This window comes from Lacerta agilis, chromosome 2 (genome assembly GCF_009819535.1).
Source record: "Lacerta agilis isolate rLacAgi1 chromosome 2, rLacAgi1.pri, whole genome shotgun sequence".
In the NCBI taxonomy this organism is placed as follows: Eukaryota; Metazoa; Chordata; class Lepidosauria; order Squamata; family Lacertidae; genus Lacerta; species Lacerta agilis.
Genome location: NC_046313.1, coordinates 37,500,575 through 37,525,253, shown reverse-complemented (window position 1 = coordinate 37,525,253; position 24,679 = coordinate 37,500,575). Strand labels below are relative to the sequence as shown.

General features: G+C 47.8%; 1 protein-coding gene across 1 annotated transcript in view; it reads left to right on the top strand.

Annotated features, from left to right (window-relative positions):
- Positions 1–2,180: 2,180 nt before the first annotated feature.
- The window catches only part of USP43 (ubiquitin specific peptidase 43), an 84,153-nt gene continuing 61,654 nt past the window's right edge, over positions 2,181–24,679 (top strand). Inside the window, exons 1-2 of the mRNA XM_033139557.1 lie at positions 2,181–2,801; positions 17,895–18,035. Coding sequence (XP_032995448.1) covers positions 2,196–2,801; positions 17,895–18,035 — 747 coding nt within the window. The 5' untranslated portion in view covers positions 2,181–2,195. The remainder of the gene's footprint in view (positions 2,802–17,894; positions 18,036–24,679) is intronic.

Here is a 24,679-nt window from a genome sequence, read left to right as displayed (position 1 = left end):
CCTATATTTCCAAATGAAGTTCTTAGTGAGCTGAGCAGTTCTCCTATCAGGAATCCGCACAACAAGCCTGTGCTGTAGGCCAATGTCCCCATCAGGCAAATAATGGCCAAGGCTGGTAGTGGCTTGCCTTAAGGCATCCTATGAATTCATGGCAGAGGTGCGGCTTGAACTGAACACTGCACAGATTCACTGACATTGCTGTCTCCATATGTCCTACTACTTGTGTGGCATTTTCTAACCTACAGGGTGAGTCATATGTGTAAAGGATTCATGGGGGTTGCCTGAAATCCTTGTGTGCACCAACCCTTTGCCTGCATACAGCTGCTACCACCCACAGATTTATTTCTGGCATACTCTTGTAAACCGCCAGCTCTTACACCCGCGGAGCAGCATAATATTTGAAGCTGGGGAGCTCACAGGGGTTGAGCTGGCATGCTTACTTTTTTAAAGAATGCCCACATCAGTATCACCCCAACTCTTCTGTGGTGGGGCAACATTGGCATGGGAACTGATCCCCACTAACTCCTCTCACAAGGTCTGCCAGCCTGGTCCAAATGGAGCAGTGCGGTGTACATGGATATGGTAGGAAATGGCCCTTCACACGCCCTTCTCCTTTATGAATGGACTCTACCACCATAACCCTGTGCACACCCACCTGGGGAAAAGCCCAACCGAAGGCATTGTGACGGGTAGGTCCAGTTACAGGTAGGTAGCCGTGTTGGTCTGCCATAGTCAAAACAAAATAAAAAATAAAAAAATCCTTCCAGTAGCACCTTAGAGACCAACTACGGTAAGTTTGTTCTTGATATGAGCTTTTGTGTGCATGCACACTTCTTCAGGTATATAATAATAATAATAATAATAATAATAATAATAATAATAATAATAATAATTTTATTTATACCCCGCCCTTCCCAGCCAGAGAACCGGGCTCAGGGCGGCTAACATCAATTAAAATCACAACAAAAACATAAAAAACGATCAATTTAAAATAACAGATAAAATACAAATTTAAAATTCAATTAAAACTGCAGGTCTCAATTTCAAAATAACCCACCAATAAAGATGAAGCATAATATTAAACAGAAACCAACCCAAAGGCCAGGTGGAACAGCTCCGTCTTGCAGGCCCTGCGGAAAGATGCCAAATATAAGGGTCTGCTGACTTCTATTTCAGTGTATCTGAAGAAGTGTGCATGCACACGAAAGCTCATACCAAGAACAAACTTAGTTGGTCTCTAAGGTGCTACTGGAAGGATTTTTTTATTTTGTTGTGACGGGTAGGATCACTCTGCACCTGTGAGTTAGTGGTGGTGTGCAAAAACACAGACCTGCTCTGCTTCCAGTTGGCAGCGATGGCTGTAGGGTAGGAACCACAAACCCGAGGCTTGGTTGGGGACTATGGTAGGGTACCGGTATGTTGCCGTTGGAATGTTGACATCTTTCCTAAGCTGGAAAGAGATGCCCACTTCCACCTGCCACTGGCGAAGGTGGCGAGGCTGGCTTCTCCAGGATTCCCGGTGGCCCACAGCCGCACGCAGCCGCAAGCTGGCTGGCTCTCCCCGCCTCCCTAGCCGCTCCAGTCATCTCCCACTGACTGTTGAGCACCTGAGCAAAGGAGGAAGAGGGACGAGCCAGGCTTCAGGTAGTGCCGCCGCCGCCACTACCCTCGCTGGCAACACTTGCCTTCCCCACCCAGCCTGCCTGGTCCAGGCGATCCTGCTCCGTGCGCCTGCCGTGCTCCAGCGGACGCCACTTCTTAGCGGCAGCAGAAGCAGCAGTAACGCCTCGCCTGCGAGAACCGCCGCCTCCCCGCTGTTGAACCAGGCGGGCGAGCTCCCAGCAGAGGGAGGCGCTTGGCGCCGCACCTCCAAACTCAGCGCGCGCGATCCACCCCCTCCGCCGAGTTTACTTCCCCTGTTCCCCAGGCTCTGCCGATCCGCGGGCGGCGACCCGAGGAGGCGGGGAAAGCGCCGTGCCTTGAGCGGAGGGGCGCAGCAAGATGCCCGCCTGCCCCCGGCCATGAGCCCGGCCCGTTCGCCTTCCCCGCCTCTCTGCCCTGCCCAGCCGGCAAGCGCGGAGGGAGGGCGGGCGGAGAGGCTCGGAGCGCGCAGGTAGCCGACGACAACAACGGGGAGAAGGCAGCAAGCGCCGGTAGGCGGTGGCGGAGCGAGTGGCCGTAGCCTCCTGGTGCCGATGGGCGAGCAAGAGGCGGGCGAGAAGCCCGGCCCCGGCGCGCCCGGCCCCCCGGACGGGGTGGCCAGCGAAGAGCGCCCCCACGCCGGGGCCGGGCGGCGACGGCGAGGAGCCGTGCGCGCCCTAAGCAGGCTGGCGCGGCGCCTCTTGCAAACTTTGCGCGGCGCCCGGCGGCAGCAGCAGCAGCAGGCGCGGCGGCGAGAAGGCGCCGAGCCCGAGGACGACGAGGGCGGCTTCAAGCGCCCGCCCGGGCCCGAGCGCGAGAGAGGCCAAGCCAGTGGCGGCGGCGGTGGTAGCGGCGGCAGCGCCCGGCTGTCGTGGGGCGCACAGAGTGCCCTGCCGGCGGCCGTTCCCGGGGACCCTCGGCCGCTCACGCCGGGCGCGCAGGGGCTGAAGAACCACGGCAACACGTGCTTCCTGAACGCCGTGGTGCAGTGCCTGAGCCACACCGAGTTGCTGGCCGCCTTCCTCCTGCTGGCGCTGCCCGACCAGCAAGGGCCAGCCGGACCTGGAGCCGCCTCCGGGGAAGTCACCCAGCACTTGGCGGCGCTCGTACGCGCGCTCTGGACCCTGGAGTATACGCCGCAGCTCTCCGCGGACTTCAAGGTAGGGGGCGCACTTTTGCGCGGGTTCTGCCCCTCTCTCCGGGGGGGGGGGCGCACGGAGAGAGGGGAGGGGCGCCCGGGAAAGAGGCTCCGCGTCTAACGCCGGAGTCCTTCTCAGCCACCTGTAGGCAGTCTTCGACGCTGCATATTCCCCCCCCCCTCTCCAGTGTGACCTGCTGCTGGCTCCGGCGAGCGCCGTTGAGCAGTCTGACCTCAGCTCTGCCAGGCGCTGCAGGAACGCTGGACTGCTCACAGGTGGATTGCCAACAGTCACGCAGCTTCTGCACTTCGAGATGTGCTCCTGGGTGGCAAACGGCTTCACTGGGAAGAGTTAGAAGGATTCCTTCACTCACTCTCTCACACACTCCTCTCTCTCTCTCTCTCTCTTTCTTTTTTCTCCAGCCACCTGTTTAGTCACACCGCACGCTTTAAAGCAAGCTACTGTGCTGCAGGCGGATTTGGCAATGGGGCCAGGTTGACTGCCTAGACAGGTGGAGGAGTTGGAGGGCATTGCTAACAGATGGGCACGTGCTGCCACATCAGGGAGGCTAACCAGGATTTTTAAAAAGAAAAAAAGAAGTGGGAGAATAAAATGCTCTTATGTGTTTTTTTGTGAGGAATTTCCAGATTGTTTGTGATTTCACCCTGCTCCAAGTTCATACTTCCAGCAGCCTGAGCTCTTCCTGTTCTATGTAAGCATAGTGTTTGCTGGTGTTGTGACAACTTGGTCAGGTCCTTGCCCATAGCCAGAGATGGTGAAAATGCTACTTTTTATGTTGAGGATTATTTATTTAATAAATAAATACATTTCTGGGAGGATAGTAAGAGAAACATTTGTGTGTCTGATAGAGCCTTTCATAAAGAATCTTACTCCTGCTTGGCTCCACCAGACACATAAATGCTTCCATTATCATCCTCCCAGAACCCCCCCCCCTTTTTTTAAAAAACCTCATTCCCTTTCTCTTTTTTTCTGGGCAAAGGCACTGAAGGTAGAGATGTGCTGGAGAGGGTTTTGCTTGCAAATGTTGCACACCTGGGAAGCTCTCCTGAAGTCTGTGGTGCTGCTGAACATTTGTACGGTGCTCAGCATTTGTGAGCTGTGCTTTGAAGCTGGAAATGAAATACTCATTACTCCCTTCCTCCTCCTCTTCCTGAAACCCCATTTTTCTATCGTGAGGGTCATGAAGCTGAATGGGTCACCCTAACTGGGTGTCTCCGCTGCTGGAAGTTCAGAACTGTTCTGGTGAGCGTTCTGTGTTTCCCACCCCAACCAGTTTGTTGTGACACCCCCCCCCCCAGCTAGGTTCACAGCACTTTGGGAACAGTCAGGCATGATACTCTGCACTCTGTGTCAGCGCTGCCTGCTTGCCTTTACGTGGGTTCACACTCTGAGGGGTGAGGAGCAATTAATCTGGGGAAGCAGACTTGATTCTAGAACTGCTTAGAAACGCCAGCTGGAAGGGAAGAGGTCAAGTCCACAGTTTCCTGCCTGCCACAGGGCACGGTTGCCTGTATATCAGCCCCAGTCTGACTGGCAAGAAATAATAACGACAATAGCAACAATACTATATTGTTATTTATATGCCACCCATCTGTCTGAGTTGCCCCAGCCACTCTGGGTGGCTTCCAACAAATTAAAACATCAAACACAGTAAAACATCAAACATTAAAATCTTCCCTATTCCAGGCTGCCCTCAGATGTCTTCTAAACGTCAGATAGTTGTTTATTTCCTCGACATCTGATGTAAAAACATTCCACAGGGCGGGCATGGCAATGAGGGAACCGCAGGAAGGTCCTTGGAGTTGGATCTCAGTGTCTGGACTGAATAATGGGGGTGGAGACGGTCCTTCAGGTATACAGAGTTGAAGCATTTATTTTTGGTTGGGTGGGAGTCCCAGGTGTTGCTTGCAAGTGGACCTCCACCCATCTCCTAATCAAGTGATGCATAGACTATTCAGCCACTTCATTAGGGGGCTGAGCATGGTCCAGTGCACTGAGCCAGTGATTTGCCCTGGTGGCTTATTTAAATGCCTGTAGTTTACTGAAGAAAAGACAGTTGAGTGTGCACTGTGAAGGGTTTGAGTAGCAATGGTGAAAGATACGCCTCTCTTCAGTGGGTGGAAGGGAGAGGAATTGCCATTGGAATTGTGCTGAAATTTCTTATTTTGGAGGGCTATTTTCTTTTTGTTTTGTTTTGGGAATGCCTTCCCTAGAATAGTGGACCTAGGGAGAAAGGATCAGGAGGTTCTGTGCGGTTGAGGGATTCTCATTTATTTTTGTTGTTTTGAAGCTACTATCTGGTCACTCTCGTTGACAGGTTGGATTTCTTCAGAGGAGAGACTTTTCTCCTTCTCTGATGCTCACATTTGGCTGCTGGCTGTCAGAGGCTTCTTTGAAGCAAATGCCTGAGCTGTGGCTTTGGCAAATCTTGTGTTACTAATTCAGCTCCTTGACAGTCCTGCTGATAGTAGGGTGGAGTGTGTGTGTGTGTTTCTTTCTCTGTTGATGCAGCAAGCCACTGTCAAAGGTGAAATTGTTTTAGCGTCATCTAGTTATTATCATTTTTATACCATGCACAGGGTCTGTATGCTAAGAAGGAACCCCAGGTGGATACTGAATTATAGGCGAAGCTTCTGAATCTTTCAGCACTTTGCATTTTGTGGCGGTTTCTGGAAACAGAGATTTCAAATTCTATTTGGAGAAAATTCTCAGAGTGGGGTGTGAAAGAAAAATGTCTCAACATCGAACCTTAAAATGGGGCATGCGGTGGTATAAGGAAGGGGCTAGATTCTGCACCACCGATGACACACTCTCACCTTCAGACTTATTTCCAAATTAATTATACTCAAGTTCATTTAAAATTCCTGGTTTATGTTGGATGCAAAAAAGCTTTGGGTAAGGAGAATGGTGGTGGAAAGAGGATGTGCTGGGCAATGTAGGGTGGTGGGTTTGAGCCCCACATTGGGCAAAATATTCCTGCATTGCAGGGCTTTGGACTAGCTGACCCGTATGGTCATTTCCAATTCTACAATTCTGTGGAAAGAAGCTGGGGAAGCCACGTCCTCACTCAATGATGGCAGCATCAAGACAGTTGCTTACTTACATCTTGAATGTGCCATCACAGATCTAACACCACAAAAATAACAGAAAGGCACACTTTTGTGGCACCTCAAATGCAACTTCACTGCGGTGTCTGTTCACACACACGTATCAGTGGGCCTTCTCAGTGGTGACTCCACACTTACGGAATACTCTCCCCAAGGAGGCACCCCAGTTCCACCATCACATATCTTTGTGTGCCAGGCCAAAACATTAATTTTCTACCAGGCCTTTGGCTTTTAATTATCTGTGGCCTCCTTCGAGGGGGGGGTTAGCTCTGCCTTTTAAAAATATAAATGAGTTTTGGATTTTACTCTGTCTCAGTTTTATGCTACAGTATTTACTTTTCTTGTTGTAAGTCACTTTGAGTTACTTTTTGCAAAAAAGTGTCTAGTAAGTTTAAATAATAAAGATAAAATGTTTAATAATCAAACAGTGTTACTAGACAGAGCATGCAGGTCTACAGTTGGCAGATGCTCTCCATACTGTCAAAAGGAGAACTTCTCAGGTTCCTCCTTATGTCATCAACATCTGTACAAAGCATAGTAGTGGACATGCAAATTTCTAAAACTAGTTGATTCTCCATATCGTTTTCACTGCACTCTTTTGACAAGTTGGTAGCATCATGCCACTCGGGCTGCAGAAGGAAATTTGAACTCTCTGTGGAAAGCTGTGAGCTTCCTGTCAATCATCATGATACCATTGAAATATCAGGTATTTCTTGTGCACACATACCTGACACTCTACTAGTCCCTGGTGAGGCAGGTATCATGTTGCCTCAGATTTTCAGTATAACACTTTAGGGCAGGTATGTTCAATTTTTTGCCTTGCAAAAGCTGTTGGACTATAGTTCACATCCTCCCTGACCATTAGCCATTCTGTCCAGGGCAAAAAATCCAAACTTCACCTGGATGGCCACAGGTTCTCCACCTTTGCTTTTAACATAAGCTTGACAAATGGGCCATAGGTTGTGGAATTGGTGATGCTTTTGGATGGTTGTAGAGAGTGGCTTGGGATGTGGAACTTGAAACATGGCATGATCGTTCATATCTCACCTCTGCCATGACTTTACCAGGGGCTCTGAGTGCAGCATCTGCGATATGGTGATGATAATAATACTGACTTACCTGAGATTATCAAGGACAAAGGTGTCAGTATCTCCTGTTGACGACAACAGGTGGTGGGGGTGATGATTGGCTTGCACTGTTGAACAGATGGGTTTTTTGTGATGAAGGCTGCCATGTTCTGCAATATTATTATGGTTGTACACTACCCTAATCTCCATCTGTACATGATTCCAGGTGCTTTACCCAGGGTTCGTGTTGGCAGTGGAGACTGTGGTGTCTTTCTGATATATGGTTTATTTACACGTAGATATACAACCTGAGCCTATGATGGAGGGATTCACAGTGTTAGCACCTTGCTCCCCCTAAAGCTGCGGCCTTGGATTAAAACAGATATCAAACATTGCTCTGTCTCTCTCAGTTCCCGGTTTGATTCTTTGCTTCTGACCCTCCAGCTCTCTGCTCTCAACTCTGGCTTTGGCCTTCTAACTATCTGCAGGCTGAGGGAGGGGCCCCACCTATTTGCCATCTCACACAGAGCCCCTTTCCTTTGTTCCCCTTAATGGCCCATCACCCAGGCTATCGCCTTTTCAGGAAGCTAGCCTGGCTGATCTTTTAACACTTGCTGGATCCAGGGGTTAGGAGGGTCTTGGGCATACAGCCTACTCCCCCTCCTCCAAATCATAACATTATTATTATTTTACTTGGGGATGGAATGACTTCCACTGAACACAGCAGGGCTCCTTTTACAATTGCTGATACACACACACACACACACACACACACACACTTGTGACTGGATCGTCACAGATCTAGCTAACATTGCAGAAATAAATAAGAACTTCCACATTGCCCAGTGTCACCTCACATGCAGGTTTTCCTTGGCATCAGCCCACGCATTCATCTGCCAGCCCTTGAGAATTGAGTAATCAAAATGATCTATATATGTTCGTGAGCCAATTCTACTCCCTGCTGGCTGTCATTCTGGGAACCCACCAGCTTCTCATATATGCCAGGTGGACGTGGCCTCTCTTACTTGAATGGGAGCTGGGAACCAAGCAGAGCAGAGGGAGCCTGGTATAAAACGGGAACATAAAACTTAGGATCTCCAGACAACATTTCCCATTTCTGAAATGTACCGGCCAGACATAATTTATGTGGTATTTTTCAGCTCAGGGTTTGAGTTGGGGGGATTAAAATCAGACCGCCGTCTCCAAAAGCTGAAAGAAGAACACCCTTGTTCAACCTCAGTCCATGTATGACAGTTGTAGCTGGTGGCGGGTGGGAAGGCACTTTAGCGCATACACACCCTCTGTTTATTTATTGTGAGGCTGAGTAGTGATGTGTTTGTGACGGGCTCTGTTTCTAGGAAACAGCAAGGCAAAGGACTCCGGGAAGGAGACTGTGCAGGGAAAAGACTGTCAGCGTAGAGAGTCCTGTTGAGAAAATTCCTCTTGTGCCGGTGCCATCACAGACAATTTTCGCATTCCTGCAGAACAGAATCTGCCCTTTTCTAGTTCCACTTGAGTCTGCCTAGCGCACTTCTGGTTTACAAAAGGACTTGGGAGTGGAGGGGCCTCATTGAGTCTTTCTCTCACACAAATCCCCCTGTTGTCTGGTAACTTGGGAACCAATTGCTACAAGGAGCCTCTTTGGTGACCTTACCCTGGGAACACCTGAGAAGATCTTTTTTTCATTCAACTCTGTTCCTGATGATCAGGTGCAGAGGACGGAGGCTACAGGCTTCTGGCAGGCAGGCAGGCAGGCAGGCAGGGGACCTCTGGCTGCTTGGATTGAACTGGGTTGCTCCTGTAACAGCCTTTTTAAACATCCAAGCGCAGGTGCTGAGTTTGAAGCCCTCTTCAGTACCCAGTGCTCTCATTCTGCAGCAGCATTTTTAACCTCAGGGCATTTCAAGAGTGAGAGAGGAATCTTTATCCATCACCTCTGCTGCTCTTGAGCCACCCTAGATCATCCCTGGACCACTTTGCACTTTCCAAATAAGTTTGCCTCAGCTATGCTTAGTCCCCATGATACAGTGGAAGGGGGTGGGGTGCAGCTCCAGGACTTACTTTCTTTTCAGAATAGGAACTATGAAACCATCAGCCAGGGATCCTCCGGGCTACCTGGGTGCAGAACATCCCAATTTATCCTGCTAATAACAACAGCCCTGTGAAGTAGGCTAGGCTCAGACAGTGACCGAGGTCCAGCTATGGTCACACACTGAATTTCATGGCCCATCAGAGTTATCAAGCCAGATGGACTCTTCAGTCCAAATGCAGCATGCTAACCTGGTGGGAGGGGACCTTTTTTGGCCCAGAAGGCCAGATCTTTCTCTGTCCTCACCCCTGTGGGTGAACATTGACAGATGGGCAGTGCCTTCAACCTTGCTTTCTGCAGGGTTCCCCATGAGCGATCGGGTTCCCCATGGGGAACTGAGCTGCGCAGCCAACCCTGCTGCGTCTCTTCCTGGCCCATACCTGATGTCACATATGATATCAGGTGGTGCGACAGGTGGGCATGGTTTGTGGATCGCCCTTTGCTAACTGATCATTCTATGACTTCTCAGCTGATCCTAACAAGACTGAGCAATATGATGTGTACTATCACTCTTTGGGTGTGTACAGTAAACCAGCACAGCTGTCTTCATTTTTGGACTCTCCTAGAAAACAAGGTTATAGACTCTACTTAGGAGCGCAGCTGTGGGGGCCATCACAACAAACTTCTGCCATTCAAAATTTACAACTACACCACTGCTTAGACTGAGAAGTCCCCATTCTGATTGTGCATTCCACTGTGCTGTATGAGTACCAGAAGGTTAATCCAGTACTGTTTCATTTTTTTAAAAAAAAAGTTTGAAGAGCAACAAGGGTAAACACATCCTATGTGTACTCTGCAGTTTCAGGGTGTTTTGAAAAAAATAGCACAGATTCCTGGCTGTGCATCCTCTTGTTGAGAACACAGTAGGCCTACCCCTGGAGGGCAAAAATATCCCTCCATCATTGCCAAAGTGCAGGCTCTGGAATAATCCTTGAAAGGGCTAAGTATCACTTTCTGCCCCACTGCTTCTTTGTGGAAATATGTCCTTTTGAAGATCTGCTTTTCTTTACAAAGCCCAGCTACCAGGGCAATATATTTATATACCACCTTTCTAGTTTATTTAATAAATATATATCCAGCTTTCCCAAGTTATCCGTGGCAGCATTCATGGGTAATGAAATCCATAGAACCCATAGGCCATGGGTAGGCAAACTAAAGCCCAGGGGCCAGATCCGGCCCAATCGCCTTCTAAATCTGGCCTGCGGACGGTCCGGGAATCAGCGTGTTTTTACATGAGTAGAATGTGTCCTTTTATTTAAAATGCATCTCTGGGTTATTTGTGGGGCCTGCCTGGTGTTTTTACTGGAGTAGAATGTGTGCTTTTATTTAAAATGCATCTCTGGGTTATTTGTGGGGCATAGGAATTCGTTCATTTCTCCCCCCAAAAATATAGTCCGGCCTCCCACAAGGTCTGAGGGACAGTGGACCGGCCCCCTGCTGAAAAAGTTTGCTGACCCCTGCCATAGGCAGTACTAGACCACCTCCCATAACAAGACCGCCATGATGCAAGTGTGGCAAGCTAGCAACAAAATTCCATCAGGGAAGACATGGGGTTTACCTGGCTCCTTAAAGAAAACAGTGCAGGTGCCAGGCACACTGTTTTGGAGAAGGTATCCTACCAACAAGACACCACAACTTAAAAGTCGATGTCTCCAGCAGCTCGCCACCTAAGCTACATTTGGTTGAGATACTTGGAGTAGTATTTCTGATGATGATTACAATGGATGGGCCAGTTTCAGTGGGATAAGGTAGTCGGGTAACATGTGGCTTGCTCCTCAGACAGTAGAGTTATTGGGGCCAGAAGAATCCAAGACCTGGTTCTCACAGGCCTCCATTGGAAAATGGAGACAAATGAGCAATACTTTCCTTGGGTTTCTGAAATGCCGCTCCCACATTTGAATAACAATTTGCCTATGGGTGTTAGGAACCTCTGTTCTCATTCTTGGGTATTGTGAGGTGAGGGACATGCAAATAAGGATTGTGTAGATGATCTTCTCTCCCCCAACTCCAAACTGTGTGGAGCGAGCCATTCCCCTTCTTTCAGTGGCTTCTGTGAATAGTTGACGAATCCTGTCTGGCCTACTCTGTCCTGTGCTGAAAACGGTTCATATTGTCTTAGCAATTCAGCTGAGGCTTTTCAGACAGGGCTAGAGGAATGGCTGGCTCTTCCTTGCTCAGCCCAGATGCCTGTCAGTTTGGTCTGCTCTGAGATGGTTTGGCTCATGTTTATTTATTGCCCATGTTTCTGTTGAACCAATGCCAGTAATATCATACTGTACTTTTCACCACTGACCTTCCTTTTCATTCTTCCGGCACATACTTGATCAGCAACAAATGAGGTGTGTGTGTGTGTGTGGGGGGGGAATTAAACAAAGCCCACAGCAGGCATGCAGATCCCAGACTTCAAGAGATGAAAGCAACAGTCCTTTTCAACTCATTTTGGAAATCGGTTAACCAGGAGTACATGAATTTGAGGCTGTTTACTCCCACACGTGAACATGACTAAAATCCACATTCCCTCACTTAAGTCACTGGGATATAAGAGCAGCTGAAAGGAATGGTTCTTAGACAGCAACAAAAAGAAGCTTACCATACGCCTTAATAAAATGGTTAGTCTTTAAGGGGCCACGAAACTCTTCTGGTGTTTATGCTGCAGTAGGCTAACACAATTATCTTTCTGGGAATCACTAATGTGAGTTGCCACTCACCATTTGTTCTGCAGTTATATATTCATGAGTTGGAGATGCAATGTATAGTATTCTGCATTATTTTGGTATTCTCGTGACACAAGCATGGGCAGTCTGGGTGTGTTATTGTCTCCAGAATGTTGGCCTCCAGCTTGGGGCCCAGAACCCACTTCTGCAGGGATAAGGAATCAAGCCTTCTAGGCCTCTCTTATCTGGCCCTTGGGACTCTTCCCAGGTCACATACCCCCCCCCCAGGAGTGCCCCACCCCACCCCAACGTTGTTATTTCCTAGAGTGCTTTTGCCTGGCTTGAATGTGTTCTTGAATTGTAGACATGCTTCCTGTTTGCCAGTAAGGAGGTGTGTGTGTGTGTGTGTGTGAGAGAGAGAGAGAGAGAGAGAGAGAAAAAGGGGGGGGGTCACCAGTTGAGTGTGGATTTGAATCCTGGTCTCCCAGGTCCAACCAGTACACCATTGCATCTGCCAACATCCCTTCTACCAGATGTCCAGAAAATCATTGATAGAAAGTATTTAGGTTGGAAGCTTTTGAGTGTGTGTGTGTGCGTGTGTGTGTAAAATGCTTACTTTACAGCAGTACTTTTGACAGAATTCAACAATTAAGGTTGCATAAATTTTCTTTGGAGAAACAGTTCCCCTCCCCTTCCAGCTCAGATTGAAATACTTCAGCAGCTCACCGTTTGGCCATGCCCACATTGAATTAGCAGTCAGCTTTCATCAGTCACATCTCCATACTGCCCCTTCAGAGACCAGGAAAACCAGTCACCTATCTTGATGCAGGGGAATTTAACCCCCTTCATTCTATCTGAAAGTGGGAGGGAGACAAAATGGCGATGGAATAACCAGACGTGCTTAATTTGACTTCTACATTTCTTGCCTTTCTTAATGTGGGGGTGGGGGGAACTGCCCTAGGTTAATATATGCATCTCAGGTAGGGGCAGTGCTTTTTCCCCCTGAGGATACGCATACCCCTAAACATTTTGTGAATCTAAGTTTGGCCTCATTGAGGGGCAGTATTTCAATATGAGTAGGAAAATGAGAGTACCCCTAAACATTTTTTTAAAGAAAAGAAAGCACTGGGTAGGGTCACAGGTATAGGAAGAGTTCAAATAGTTGGCAAGCCTAAGTTTTTTTTTTAAAAAAAGCCCAGATACTTCATCACCAGAAATTCCTCATAAAAATAGTTTTGGTTGGCGCCATCCCTTTCCCCTGCCTCCTGTTTTCCCAAATTAAATATTCATTTGCACAGACGCAGTAGCCTCTGCGTGTAGCACGAAGCGGAGTAACTGACCTGCCTTTTTGTGGGTTGTGCAGCGCAGCAATTTCTGGTGATTGCTGCCTACTCCTTCATGATGTATAGGCTCGCCAAGGGAGTCTGCTGAGAACAATGTTTTGTTAGAGTAATATTTCCCTTGCAAGTCTGGGTTTAATTTCTGTTTAATAGGATGGTTCTTATGCAGCCACAAGGCTTCAGCGATGAGCTACCTGCTGAGGTTTCACTACATGTTACAGATACAGACCTGGAGGGCAGATCTGTTAACACTCAGTTGGCTATATAGTTCCGCTAATAATCAAGGGCTTGTTAGCATTTAATTGCTCTTCACTACCCAAAGAGCACGGGAAAGAGCCTTGCTTGAGGAGGAAGCTGGTCTGAACTGCTTCCACAGCCTGCCCTCTGGGCTTTTGGACGGTGTGTGGCAAGATGGCTTCTGATGGATCTGGTCTCCTAGAGCAGGGACCAGTCACCTGTGGTCCTCCAGCATTTGTTGGACTCCCAACTTCCATCAGCCACAGCCAGCATGGCCAGTGGTCTAGAATGGTTGGAGCTGGAGTCCAGCCACACCTGGAGGAATGACAGGTAGAGGATGCAGGCGATGTCTCACATCTGACCTCACCTGTAGGACCCTTAGGCATTCTAGTCTCACCGGGCTGGATTGACCTAACATGTTACATCAGCAGAAGCTTCTTCTGGCACAACTGGGCTCCCCTCTTCTCCTCCCCCTGCACCCCCAAAAATTGGCTCAGAGGGGTGTTTTGGGAGAACACCCAGAACACTTGGGGGGGTGCAGGCAAGGGGGAATCATTCCATCTAGGAAGCTGCAATGCTTGACAATAACGTTCAGCAGAGCACAACACTGAATTCCACCCACTATGCTGTGGGCTCCTCGGAGGGAACATTCCAACTTTACCTCAGGCACGGCTTTTGTTCCAGCAAGTGAGTGCTGTCACATAATATCACTGCAGGGGTACAGGGTGCAAGACGTTATACTGCCTGAGGTGGGAAAATCAAATGGTGTTCTCTCCCCCTTTCCCATTCCCAAATCTCACTGTCCATATATGTTGTACTACACACAATAAACGTAGACACCTTTGCCACAGGAGCTGTGCAGAGGTCAAGCCAGGATCTGGATATGAACGGTGCAAGCTGCAGATAATGCACCCAGACCAGGAAGGCTAAGTCCTAGCTGAAATATGAAGCTGCCTATAGCTGTGCCAATGACCAGCCTGGGAGAGTGGTGCCAGTCTACAGCCTGAGGTTACAAAGATGTTCCAAATTGCAGTTTTGATGGCTGTCCTCATGGGCAGCCATGCACATCACTGGTGGCTCCTGATAATGTCAAGTATAGGCTTAACATCAAATGCCGATTGTATCCCTTTCCTTTGGAGTTGGCATGTGCCACGATAATTTTACACTTCTTAGCCCTTCAGCTAAGAAGGACTGCACATTCTCCCCACCCCCACAATGCTCTTCAGAAGCTTTCCCCTTCCTGCTGTTCCTGGCTAGTACCAAAATCCTATGGGGAGTGAGAGAGTCTCACCTGCCTGATTTTAGCCCAGCCCATTTCACTGAAGCTCAGGTGTGGTGCGGGCAGCCCTGTAACTAGTGCTGCTTTGTACACCTGCATTCCAGCATAGCCTGGCACAATGCCCCGTGCTTGGCACACATTCTTTCTGTGCATGCTTTTTTGCTGCATATTTGCAGGCTCTTAGTATTCCCGTCTCGGCATACTGAATGTCACACTTAAACAAGCATAGCAGTATTTAGGGAGCAGCTTGCTCTTGAAATAGAGCGTGTGGGAGAAGTTAGTGTGGGGAGATGGGGGAGTAAGGGGGAATATACCTTTTGGAGCACAGGAGATAGGTCCTTAAGGCGTGGAAGTGCCCCGGATTGCACAGGAAAGGGGGGGTGGTGGTGGTGGGGAGGCAGCCTAATTCTGATCACCAGATGCTGAGAAGCAACAAGGAGAGGCCATCATCACATTCGTACCTTGCTTGCATGTGGTGGCCAGAGGCATTTGGCTGCCTGCCAGGGAAGCGATAATGTGGGACTAGATGTACCTCTTCCCCCTCCTTCAGATTTAGAAACAGAGTGTTTATTTACATTCTTAAAAAGGTCATCCCTTCCGCGATTATGGCATCGGGGTCGGCTTGGAGACTTAGGCTGTCACATTAAAGCATCATAATCTCTAGCAGGCTAGTGCTTCGGGTTTCCTCTTGCATTGCAATTCTGCTTTTTCAGTACCTAGCTTGGGGACAGAACTGATGGGGGGAAACCCATGCAACTCTTGGCCATCCTGCATAAATAGAGCTCTGCACTGGGTAGCAGTTGCACCTGTGGGTTTAAGGGAGGGGTGGGAACTGTGGGTCCTCTATTTATTTATTTTTTGCTGGACTACAGCTCCCATCACTCCTGACCAGTGGTGTAGTGTGGGTTGTAAGTTCCTGGGGCCGTGCGGAGCGGTGGGTGGGAGAGAGGAAAACAGATGGAGTACGCATGCACATTCAACTGCCTAACAGTGTCCGCGTCACCCAGGAGATCGCGGCTGCAGAGATAAGAAAAGAAGAGTCCTTCCATTGTCTGGAGAAGTCACTTCCTGGTTTGCATGGAGAAGCTGCTTCAGCAGAGCACAAAAATTGAAGTACACAGCTGTCTTGAGGCAGCACCGGGTATTGATAATTAGTGCCTCCTAACAATTTTGCACCTGGGGCTACCACACCCTTCCCCCCACACTCCACCACTGCTGGGATACATGGGAGTCATAGTGCTGAAGCATCTGTTAGGCCACCACTGCTTACCAGCTTCATACCACTGCTTTTCCCAGCATAGATGGGGGGGGGAAGTTCTCCTTGCGAGTTTGTGCCCATCCCACAGCTCTTAAAGGCACAGGCACCTTGCCAGAATAAAGTGTGTGGGGTGGCTTCATGGGTACCTGGGGCAAGCTCATAGTGAGTGGCTTTGGGCACAGGAAAGGTGTGTCAGAGGAAGGGTTTTCCAGTTTTTGTTAAGCTGGGCAGGGTGATGTTCAGAGCTGGCTAGACTCCTCTTCATAGCAGAGATAATTGACTCCTTCGAAATGTCCCCTTGTCAGCAAAGCACAGCAGGAAGTGGCTGGTTTTGCTTTGTGATCTAGGAGGACTTCTTTGCCCAGGAGCTGCAGGTAGGGCATCAAGGTGTAGCCTCCAAGAGGAAAGAGCAAAGTGGCCCTGACAGGCAAAAGGGAGAAAGATCCTGAACTCTTCTTGTCTTTGCCCTCCTGGGTTCCCAACAGTGTAGCTTTGGTTGTCATGGTAACTGTTGGGCAACTCAGAGGCAGGCAGAGAGCCTGTGTTTGTCTCCTGTAGATCCGACATTGGGGATCAATTTAGCATCCTCTTCTATTGCTGCAGGGATAAACCGTGTTGTCCCAATTCTTTCCTTGTGAAATATAAGCAGGGGTCAAACTGCAGAGGGGCATGATTTAGGAACTGGGTAGGTCTGGGGATTATTATTATGATTTTTGAAATGTGGAACGAGAATTCTGGTTTTGGTAACTCGGGTGAAGATAACTTGCACAAGGTAGTTGTAAGGATAAAATGGGCAGGGGGGAAGCTGTGGATGCCACCTTGTGCTTCTTGTGGGAAAGGTGGGTTAGAAACATAATAAATAATTTGAAAACTTTTGCTAGATTATCTGCAAGAATTGGACCTTTTTTCAGCAGGGGAGAAATAGTCTTCTTTGAAGCTTCATGAGCACAAAAAGAAAGAATAAGGACTTGTGTCATTATGTAAAGAAACCTACTGCATTAGGTGTAGAAATAGGTTTGATGTGTATTGCATGGCTCAACACGATTCTGCCTTGGAGAAGTTCCTACTTTGTTAAGTTAAAAAGTGAGGAGGAAATGTCAAACTTGAAGAGTAGTTCAGCTGCAGGGTTTCTTTTTCGCAACTCCATTGTATTGACCAGATTTACAACTATTCAAACTTATTACACCCAGACGTTACTTGTAGATCTGGTCCAACAAATGTTCTACATTTCCCCCCTCTGTTAGGTCAGGAATAGGCCTTGTGCGAGTTTTGTGGTTGCCTTTGCCTAGCTGAGGCTACCTAGATACATATAGGGCAGTAGAATGGGGAAAGCTTTGAAGACATGGGGTACCATCCCACACATTTCTCTGCCCTGCTTCTATGGCTACTTCTTCCTGTGTCCCTTCCTTTTAAAATTTCCTTCATTTCAAACTCCACGACCTTGCCTACCGCTGTTGCTGTCCTTGCTACAAATAACACCATGTTCTTTGAATGCTGCCATCTTGGAGCCGGTCCAGATTATACAGCAGAAGTCATGCAAATGTGCTCTGCATAATTCAGGGGTGACAAGCCTACATCTGGCCTGTGCCCTTTCTCTTATTTCAGTCAAGCTAATGAGTGACTTTTCCAGGGTTACTCAGTGTGACTCTTAGGGCTTGTTCTCACTCAGGTGGTAAACCTTTGTTTGGACTGTACCACTTTGGCTGCAGTTGGGGGCCTCCCTTGATGGACTGCTGCTCCATATCAAACAGTTCCATCCCCACAGAAAGTGGGTGTTTCCGGGAGAACACTTCTGGCTTACCTTCTCTCTGATGTGCCAACCCCCACTTGCACTCTGAAATGGTACAGTCTAGACATCTTGTTTTGATGAGGCCTTATTCTGATTAATGTGATTCTGCTGCTCTTGGCTCTTTTGATTATCCGCAACTTAGCCCAAGCAGAGGGAAGATGTGAGGGAGGATCAAGGCATATGAATATCTTTTACCCCTCCATGGCTAGGGCCCCTTTCCTACACCAAACAAAATATTAACTCTGAACTCTTGTTTTTTTTTTTCAACTGCAGAATGTCGTATCTAAGTATGGTGCACAGTTCCGCGGAAACTCACAGCACGACGCCCTGGAGTTCTTACTGTGGCTGCTGGATCGTATGCATGAAGACTTGTGTTCGGTGTCTCTTAATCAAAAACTCAAGGTGTCTGGAAAGGTCAGTGCCTGGCAGGGGATATCCTGAAAGCTCTCTGACTTTACACATCAGATTGTAGGAATGTGCATAGAGTAGCTTTTGCATCTCATTTCTCCTTCATTTGAGGGGCGTTCCCTCAACGTGCAAATAGTTCCCAGGTGACCATGGGACCAGCTGCTAACGTCACAAAAGAACTGGTGTATTGACTGTTTTTAAAGCTTTGATTTTATTTACGTTCTACTGTTTTTCACTTTTGTGAACTACCAGGAGGTTGTGTTTAATTGGATGGAATTTAAATGCCAAACAGTCAATGATGGCTTCACTAAAACAGGGGAAAGTAGTTACATCCCCCCAGTTCCTTAGAGAGATAGCGGGTGCTCACTCCGAGGTGAAAGGTTCCAGGTTTCCCAAATGCAGTCTGTTATCTTCGCCTCCTGCTCAGCTTTCAGACTTTTCCTCTCCCTTCCGCAGGGGGAAATGGTTCAGGAGGAGATGGTGGACTGACAGACTGGAATTCTATTATCCCAGGAGCTATCTGTGTGCCAATTTGGTATCTGTAGATATGTGTCTGCTGGTTTCTGTATCGCAGTGCTTTACACACTTCAAGTGCTTGGGTCAAACTCATTTCCTGCATTGTGACTTGCAGCGCACACATGCTCTCTCGCACACTGCTATGCCGTGTCTGAGTAAGAAGATGACTGATACCCATCAACCCGAGCCTCTGGCAAAACACACATTTCTCCTTCTTCTACCTGACTCTTGCCTTAATTATGGGGCTGGTACAGGGAAAAGCTGACTGAGGTGGGACACGTCATCCTGCCTTAAAACCGGGACAGGTTTCTGATGGAGTTAAATTTAATAATCATTCCTTTGGCTTGTTTACCTCCTTCGGGCCTACAGGAAGGAGGCTGTACCAGGTTTGACCTTTGGTTGTACAAGGTTTTACCAGATGTGGACATCTAAATCAGTGGTTGAATAAAAAAAGGACATAGAGTCAGTGTTTTCTTCCCCTGCAGGTGTTAGGTGGGGTGGGTGGGTGAAGGTGGAACTACCCTGGCTTTGATTATCAAAAAGAGCTGTGGCAGTGCCAGGCTGTTCCAAAGTAGCCCCCTCCCTCTTTTTTGCTCCATTACTCACTTTTCATCCTAAGGATCTAGGCTCTGGCTCTCCATCTTAAACACTTGCTCTTATTAGTGGCATAGGGACACAGGTGACGCTGTGGTCTAAACCACTGAGCCTCTTGGGCTTGCCGATCAGAAGGTCGGTGGTTCGAATCCCTGCGACGGGGTGAGCTCCCATTGCTCTGTTCCCGCTTCTGCCAACCTAGCAGTTCAGAACTGGTACTTGCATACCAGTGCAAGTAGATAAATAGGTACCACAATTGCAGAAAGGTAAACAGCGTTTCCGTGCACTCTGGCTTCCGTCACAGTGTTTCGTTGTGGCAGAAGCGGTTTAGTCATGCTGGCCACATGACCTGGAAAGCTGTCTGTGGACAAACGCCAGCTCTCTCAGCCTAAAGAGAGATGAGCGCTGCACCCCATAGTCGCCTTTGACTGGACTTAACCATGCAGGGGTCCTTTACCTTTCCCTTATTAGTGGCATGTGCAGAATCTTGAAGTGCCGGGGCTGCCTTTTAGCACCTGGCATCCGTTTCCTGGATACATTTTGGTTTCTTTCTGGCTGGAGATGGGTGTTTGGCTGAGAACAAAATCTCCTCCAAGATTACTAAATGTGCCACCCAGGAAAGTGATGCCAAAGTATTAAAATTAGGGTTGCCAACTTCAATCAGTATGTTAATTGACCTGTGGCTTTCTAGATGTTCTTGGACTCCAACTCTAAACAGCCCTGGCCAGCATAGTCCACTGGTCAGGGATGAGAGTCAGGGATGCTGGAGAGCCATAGCTTCCTCAGCCCTGATCTAAAGCAGCAATGGGGAACCTGAGACCCTTCAGATGTTGCTGGACTACACTTCCCATCATCCCTGACTACTGACCATGCTGGCAGGGCCTGATGGAACCATCCATCAAAATCTGCAGGGCCTCTGGTTTCCCCAGATCAGGTTTTGATCTGTATGGTTGGACGTTAAGAGCTTGTTCAAATCTCTGAGTTGGTTTTGGTTCTGCTCAAAAGCTTGCTCCCTATTTTGTGGCATTTTTGTTGGTCCTAATAAGGATATGCCCCACTTTTTGATGTTTTCCCCTGCCAACCAACATGACTATTTACACTTTTGGATACTACTTGGTTAAGACCAAGCTAGATGTGACATGTGGGATGTGTGATCAGATCTCTGGCCACCTTTTTCTTTGGTTAAAATCATCAAGTATATGTGTGTGTTTGTGTATCTATCTCTATCTCTATCCATGGTATCTGTCTGTCTATTCTATAATTCAACTACATAACTTGCACATCCAAACTCTCTCAATAGTTAGTGTGCTTCCCCTTAGGCTGTTTCCTTCTAATCGTCCCACAAGCATACATATTATATACTAAGTACTGTAATCAGTGCATTTTCACTCCCTTAATTAGTGATCTTGTATGTTCTTATGTTTGTTGCCTGTATTTTAAACTTTATTTCAAAATAGAATCCCATAGGTGGGATTCAGCTAATGAGTACCATCAGCGGAAATGCTGCACAAGGACTTCTGTTTGTCCAGCAGCACTTCTTCCCCTCTTCCCCTCAATTGGTTCTGGGGTGGGGTGGGATAACCCCCTGGAACAGTGCACTGGGGGAAGTGAAGGGGGATTGTTCCGTCTGGCAAGCTGAAATGCATGTCCTGGAGGAATGATAGCCTTAGCACAACACTGAATTCCTCCCCATGTTGTTGTTGCTTAAATCTGTGCCAGGCTGGTAGTGGTGATACTTTGGTAATGGATGTGGGGCTGATGGAAGGATGGTTAACCATTTGGTGCTATGCCATATCCCTAACTTAAACCTTCCCCTCAGCTGCTGTTAGCCATGGAGGTGAAAAAGGCAGGTCCATTATGTACCTGACCTTGAGACCCCTCCGAAGTTAGCAACAGCTTTGGTGTCAGCATCGAAAGCATGGAGGAAAGAGGGGGGAAGCATGGAGGAAAGGCTTAAATCCCTCTCTTCTAGTGTGGTGGCCCTGATCCAGTGTCCTCTGGTGGCTTTTAAACTACTTATCAAAAATATTTATTTTGTTTTATTTCCAAACCCAACAAACAGTACATGTAATTTCTGACAGACTTTTTATTATAATTTTTAAAATTAATTTCAAGTAACAAAGCATAGCCGTACATTTCCTCTTTAGGTATATATACAAAATCCATTTAAGATATTTCTAAATGATCTTCGTCCAATATACTTTGCAGCAGTGTCGTATTCTTGTCCTGCGGCAGAGCCCACAGAGCAAGGTAGATCTGTCATTTCAGCACCGAGGAGAGCTCCTAGTGATCAACTTGTTTCCACAAGGTTTTGAAGTGAAGCAAGGCCTTGTGCGCCTCTGCCTGTAAGTCCACCTCTGATAAGCTTAGCGCCTTTGGGGAGAGCTAGAGTCTTTTAAAGCAGCCTTTCTCAACCTTGGGTCCCCAGATGTTGTTAGACTCCAACTCTCGTCAGCCCCAGCCAACATGGGTAGTGGGTTCAGAAATTATTGTCCAACAGCATCTGGGGGCTTTCAAGTCACTTGATGTAATGTACATTTCATGGAAAACTTTGCAAAGGCCCGGCTAACCACTTTGACCTTCCAGGTGGATTTGGCCACTTCCAGATGGACCATAGAGTTAAGCCGAGTAGGTGAAGGAACTCTTTCTCTGCCTCTCTCCTCATTGTGTGAACCCCCATCAGAATCCTACTACTAATCTGCCACTAATTACGCTTTCAGGCAGCTTTCCGAAATGGAGTGGCAGCTGCTTTGCTTTGCTGCTGGCAAGAATAGTATTTATTTATTTTTTAAAAGCAAGCTACAGAATGTGCCTCTCTGTCTGTGGCACGCTGAGCTGGAGTTAGGGGGTATTTCTTAAGATAGTGCAGAGACTACACTTTTTGAGTGAACGGCTCCTGCGTGTTGTGTTTTGCTGCAGACAACTGTTTGAATAAATGTTCAAACAGTCCACACCCTCTCTGTTGGGAGAGAGATCAGGGAGAGGGCATTAGAGCTCATCAGTCAAAAGACTGCTGTATATGATGGGATGGGAGCCTCCCACCCGTCCTGTGAGGCAGAGCAGATTGAGATGTACTTCTTTGTCCTATTATGCAGTAGCTGCCATCACTCTCTGCTTTCTTAGTCTCAAGCCTGGAGAATCTTAGGACTTAATGGATTTCTTCTGGGGAATGGCATGAATGCTCTTATGTTTAAAACTTTCAAAGGCAAACCACATTTGGCACGAGGGCAGCCATCTTCCCTCACCCTGTAAGGCACAGCGTGGAATTATGTAGAGCCACTTATGGAGGGATATTCAAAGGCATTCTTAACCTGTGTGGTGCCACACAGCACTTATCTCAAAGCGACTGTAGGACTATATAAAAAAACCTAACCTTGGGCTTTCCCATGGATGATGGAAAAAGCTTGTTTTTTGCTGCTCTGGAGGGTAGGACCTGAACCAAAGGATTCAAATGACAAAGAAAGGAGACTCCCACTAAACATTAGGAAGAACTTTCTGTTTTTACAGTGGAATGGACTACTTCTGAATGGGGTAGACTCCCCTTCACTGGAGGTTTTTAAACAGAGGTTGGATAGCTGTCTGTCAGGGATTCTTCATTGTAGGGGGTTAGACTAGATGACCCCTGGGATCCCTTCCAACTCTACAATTCTATGATCCTATGACCACCTGATAAACTGCAAGCAGCCAGACCCTGCAGAAATGTGGACTACTCCACATATTTGTGTGTGTGTGTGTGTGTGTGTTCAATCCAAGCACTGCTGCAGGTGGTGCAAGTCAAATATGTTTGCTCCAAAATGCAGAGTGGACCTCTTAGCAGCAGCTAGCCTAGTTAAGCCAGTCAAGAGCTGGTTCGGAGGGTTTGGTGTGAAACTTAGTGTTCTGTAGTGCCTTGGAATGCAACCATTTAGGGCAGGGGTAGGCAACCTAAGGCCCATGGGCCAGATGCGGCCCAATCGCTTTCTAAATCCAGCCCACGGACGGTCTGGGAATCAGCATGTTTTTACATGAGTAGAATGTGTCCTTTTATTTAAAATGCATCTCTGGGTTATTTGTGGGGCATTGTAATTTGTTCAACCCCCCCCCCCAATATAGTCCAGCCCACCACTTGGTCTGAGGGACAGTGGACTGGCCCACGGCTGAAAAAGGTTGCTGACCCCTGATTTAGGGTACTGTGCTGGTTACTTGTCAATAAAGGGAAGAGAAGTGAGAAATGGTTGTATTTCTCATTGGCCAGAAACAGGAAGATTTTCCACTTGGAATCTTGATATTTGTATTTTCAGGAAAGTGTAGGATCTGCCTGCTTTGCTTACTTCCCTGTAATGTAGGAAGGATGATTTTGCTGTATATTTATTCTGTGTACATCCCAGGACAGTGGCAAAATGGGGATGTAGACTGCACTTAGGCAACACTCCCCAGAGGGCAATAGTAGCCTGTTCTACACGATGGAGATAATAGCAGTGTCCTACCTTACAGGGTCGTTGTAAAAATTACTGAGATAAGGGATGTAGAGTTAAATGGACATTCAAAAATCCACCATGTCAATGCCAAGTAGTTCTACCAGGTGCCACTGTTACTGTAAGAATATCTTGCCCGATGGCAGTTTCTACAGCTAAGTGCTACATCTGTGAGCCTGGAAGAAACAGAACTTCAGAGCTGGGTGGAGGAACAAGAAATATACATCAACGTAGCCAGGATTTTTGTTGTGGGTGGGGGGCAGGACTTTTGTTAGGAGGGCAGAATTGATGTGATGTGGTCAGCTAGTTAAATTTTTCTGTTGTTTTACTTGATGGGGGGGGGGAGATCTCTCTCCCCCCCAGCTATGCCCATGGTCCTAAGGTTCTCTCCTGCTGCTGGAAGGAGATGTTGCAGATATTTGGGAGACTAGTACCAAGCTGCCGTTGCTGATGCAACTGTCTCTAACAATCATTCTTTAAATTTCCCGTGTCTGTAAATTGAATGAAAGACACACATATGCACATACAGGCTCTCTCTTGCTTTTTAACAAAATGCTGCTTCAACAGCATTCCAGAGTGGTGCATTCCAGGCTAAAAAGAGAGTGTTCTTTGACATCAGGTTATCTTCTCTTGACTTTCTCAAGTATGCAGTTGAATTTTTGAAGCACATCATATAAATTATACTGTAATGAGGAGTATATTAGTCTGGTTCTCAGTTTATAGCGTGTCCTTGCAACTCTTACCCTCTTATCTGATCTCCGCGTAAACAGCTTTGTTTCTTCCCTCAGTGTTCTAATACTACCCCTTTTTTCATGCACTCCCTGGAATCGCCAAAGGATCTCCATAGAGCAGCTCTATTGCCTGTCCCAGCACTAAGCACCACAGCGCTGTGATCCGAGATGAGCCCTTTGCCTGCTGCCTGTGAGTAAAAGGGCAGCTGTGGAATGAGGGTGAGGAAGAAGGCTGCCTTTTATTTTAAAGAGCAGACGGAGGGGCTTATCTCCAATCTCAGCACTGTGCTGCTTAGCACTAAGAAGGGAAGTAAATGGTCCCTCTGGTTGCTCTTCAGAGAACTCAGGGAGTGGC